This window comes from Argentina silus (assembly GCF_951799395.1).
Source record: "Argentina silus genome assembly, chromosome: 5".
Lineage (NCBI taxonomy): Eukaryota > Metazoa > Chordata > Actinopteri > Argentiniformes > Argentinidae > Argentina > Argentina silus.
The window spans coordinates 17,320,883-17,324,321 of record NC_139659.1 but is presented as its reverse complement, the minus strand read 5'-3'; the positions used below and the strand labels follow the sequence as shown (position 1 = coordinate 17,324,321).

At 45.6% G+C, this 3,439-nt stretch overlaps 1 protein-coding gene across 3 annotated transcripts in view; it reads left to right on the top strand.

Moving 5' to 3' along the window:
* dusp11 (dual specificity phosphatase 11 (RNA/RNP complex 1-interacting)) overlaps window positions 1–2,482 on the top strand; it is a 3,813-nt gene extending 1,331 nt beyond the window's left edge. For all 3 annotated transcript variants that reach the window (XM_083669649.1, XM_083669647.1, XM_083669648.1), the window contains exons 4-10: window positions 98–229; window positions 351–474; window positions 602–662; window positions 869–915; window positions 1,077–1,152; window positions 1,390–1,524; window positions 1,689–2,482. In XM_083669649.1, the coding sequence (XP_083525775.1) occupies window positions 98–229; window positions 351–474; window positions 602–662; window positions 869–915; window positions 1,077–1,152; window positions 1,390–1,524; window positions 1,689–2,142 (1,029 nt within the window). In that variant the 3' untranslated portion in view covers window positions 2,143–2,482. The remainder of the gene's footprint in view (window positions 1–97; window positions 230–350; window positions 475–601; window positions 663–868; window positions 916–1,076; window positions 1,153–1,389; window positions 1,525–1,688) is intronic.
* The last annotated feature ends 957 nt before the right edge of the window (window positions 2,483–3,439 follow it).

The window sequence follows — 3,439 nt, the reverse complement described above, 5'->3', positions numbered from 1 at the left end:
AGCTAAAACTTCTAAAAGATGGCTGCTGGTACAGCCACCATGGAATGTTGATTTCAATGGGCATGTCCATTCTACTCATTCTGTTTCTATGTTCCAGTCCCTGTGTCGCCGTGTCCCTCCCCATGAAATGTTTGGCCATTGGGAGCTGTTGACTGCTCTGGAGAAAGATGGACAGGAGCTGGGACTGATCATAGACCTAACCTTTACTACACGTTACTACAGACCGGAGGTACGTGTATATACACACACACACACACACACACACACACTGATGTTATGTACCTGATTTTGTATGATGTAGATATAGAGTGATTGTGTGTATGTGTGTGTGTCTGCGTTTGCATGCGTAGGACATACCAGACTCATTGTTCTACATGAAGATCTTCACGGCGGGTCACGAAGTTCCCAACGATCCCACAATTCTCAGCTTCAAACGGGCTGTTCGCACGTTCCTACGAGACAATTCAGATAATGGTCAGTTCAGGATGGACCACTGGGGTTCTGGAATGACTTATTGAGATAGTAAAACATATATATTTTTAAATAATCATTCAATGATAGCAATTTTTGCAAGTCAGTCATTGTTATCATTCTATTACAGACAAGTTGGTTGGAGTGCACTGCACCCATGGTCTGAACCGCACTGGCTACTTGGTCTGTAGGTATGGACTCTTAGGTCTGATTCCCACACACAGATTAAACCTACCCCTGAACTAAATCACATTATTTTCAATGGAAAATATCCATTGAAGATGCATTTTACTCTGGGCTTTAGCTGTGGCTGGAAAACTGGCCCTTAGAGTTACAACATTTATCCAGACTCATGCCAATATAGCCTTTCTGTATAACTTCTATCTCTGTCCCTCAGGTACTTGATAGATGTGGATGGGATGGATCCTAAAGAGGCTGTAGATTGTGAGTGCTAGCTCTCCTATAAGAGCTTTATATTTACTTCTAATAACACTTTCAGGTGGGTGGGTGTGGGAGGGAGGGAGAGAGGGGGATGGAGAGAGGGAGGGAGAGAGAGTCAGATGACAGTGTGTGTACTGAAGTCTATGCCTGTGTTATGTTGTCAGTGTTCAACTCTTCAAGGGGACACCGTATAGAGAGACAGAACTACCTGGAAGACCTTCAGTTTGGGCGAAAGAGGAGGTGAGAGGCTTCACACAACCGACAGCGTCACTCTAGCTACTCTTGCATGGCTGTGTTGGTTATTCCACGGCTGCATCTTTTTTGTTTGTGTCATCCATCTCTCCATCCATCCCATCTGGTTTGTGTCATCCATCTCTCCATCCATCCCATCTGGTTCCTGTCATCCATCCATCCATCCATCCATCCATCCATCCATCCATCCATCCTTTTCTCACTTTCTCTTGTGTTTCTGTGTAGCAACGAGGGGATGGAGGAGCCGGAGCAGGAGCCAACCAGAGGCCTCGCCGGCTTTCGGCCTGAGGACATTCCCTTGGACTATGCCACTCCCTATGAGAGACGGCCACACGCAGACGACAACCGCAACCGCTCTGTGTGAGTTTAGCTCATCCGGGTTCTCTGCCGTGTCTTTAACTCCAAATGTTTATCCACATTTGGTCCTTATTTGTCCCTACATATTATTAAAAAAAAAAAACCTTTATCTCCCCCTCTCTTGCTCTCCCTCCCTCCCTCCCTCCCTCCCTCCCTCCCTCTTCTAGGCCTCTCCACCAGAGAGGCATGAACCACCAGTCTTACCCTGGACACCCCCGTGGCCCCCAATTCCCTCCCCCCCTGCCCCCATACGGTATGTGGCCACCTCAAAACCAGTACCAGTGGAGACCACCCCACCCTGAAAATGAGTGGAGGAGACCATCCCGCCATCCAGAGAACGAGTGGAGAGGACACCAATGGGAGGATGAGAGAAGGAGAGCCTTCCATCCAGAAGAAGACAGGCATAGGAGACCCCCTCGCACAGAGGAATGGAGACCATCATCCCATCAGGAGGAGAGATGGAGACCCCATTATCCTCCTGCTCCCCCTCTTTACCCAGTCATCCCCCCTTACACCCCGGTTTGGACCAATGATCCAAGAGACGACACCTCTTCCCATCCCTCTGACGAGCAGGATATTGTTAGGAGGAAACCCCGTCATCGCCACAGACACAAGCACTGAGACTGCACATGAGAGTGAGAGAAGAGGGAGGGAGGAGAGAGAGAAGGGGGAAGGTGAGAGAGGGGAGGGGAGTGTGTGTCAACAAGTGTGTTTGACTACCAGAGTGTACATTGGTTTTAATAATTTGCTTTTTAACAGGTTTTAGGTTTTTAATTGAGTTATGTTTTCAAAGACTATATCCTTTGTCCTTCATTTTCATTGGGAGTTATACATGAAGTGCCTGTGTTCGACTGGTGTCAGATGGACTTGAGGTGCCACTGAGTTAAACTTAGTTCTGTGTGTCATGTATGTAATGCTCTTATGATTGATTGAAGTTAATAAAGACAGTGGGGATACAGCAGCAGTGTTGGTGTTGTCATTTTGTCATTGTTTCTCTGAAAACGTGGTAGTGTATGCTGAAACGTTCTTAGTGTTTACATTTCAATCCCTATACACTTTTATAAAAAGCTGAACATCTGTGTGGTGCATCACAGTTCAACTTACTTGTGACGCATTACGGGGTAAGTGTAATTAAATAAGGACCATGTCAAGTAAAGTCTACCCTTATTTTGATTAGGCTATTTTCTTATTGCAATTTTTAACATCAGCACCATGGCTAGCAGCACCTAGTGACCTCTTCACCCCCACTACCCCCCCTCCCCCCTGTATTAACCCTAACCCCAACCCTTGAGACCTCTTCACCCCCACTTCCCCCCTGTACACGTTCTCTCCTGTTAATAATAATAAAAAAATAAATAATAATAAAATAAAATAAAAATATAGGCTTCTGGCATTGCGACTGCCAATGGCCCCTGGTGTGAGCATTGATTACTTTGTCTTATGATGACTGTTGGATAGATGATTCACTTACTTAAACAAATGTATTTGTTGTAAGTCGCTTTGGATAAAGGCGTCTGCTAAACGCCATAAATGTAAATGTAAATGTAGTGGTGAAAATTATTTTAAGTATTGGGAATCGGAGTCGACTCCGGCTAGAGAGTCGACAACAAAAAACGAGACAACAAAAAACGGTAGCTAATGTCTTGTAGAGAATGGCAATTTTCTCCCAATGCATCGTTAGCCCATTGCAATTGCTTCTTCCCTGCAGTTGTTACTCCGCTGAACTCAGAATCCCGGCGGTAGCCTAGCCCCCAGCCCCCCTCCACCCCCCAACAAGAGAAACATTGACTCCCAGTATCAGTGTACCCTCCCCACATACCTCTACTGCCTACACACTCAGGACTTCAATTTAGCTTTTTGCACTAGTAATTGTTTAGACATACCATATTTATTATATTGGTCTCTATTTATACATCTT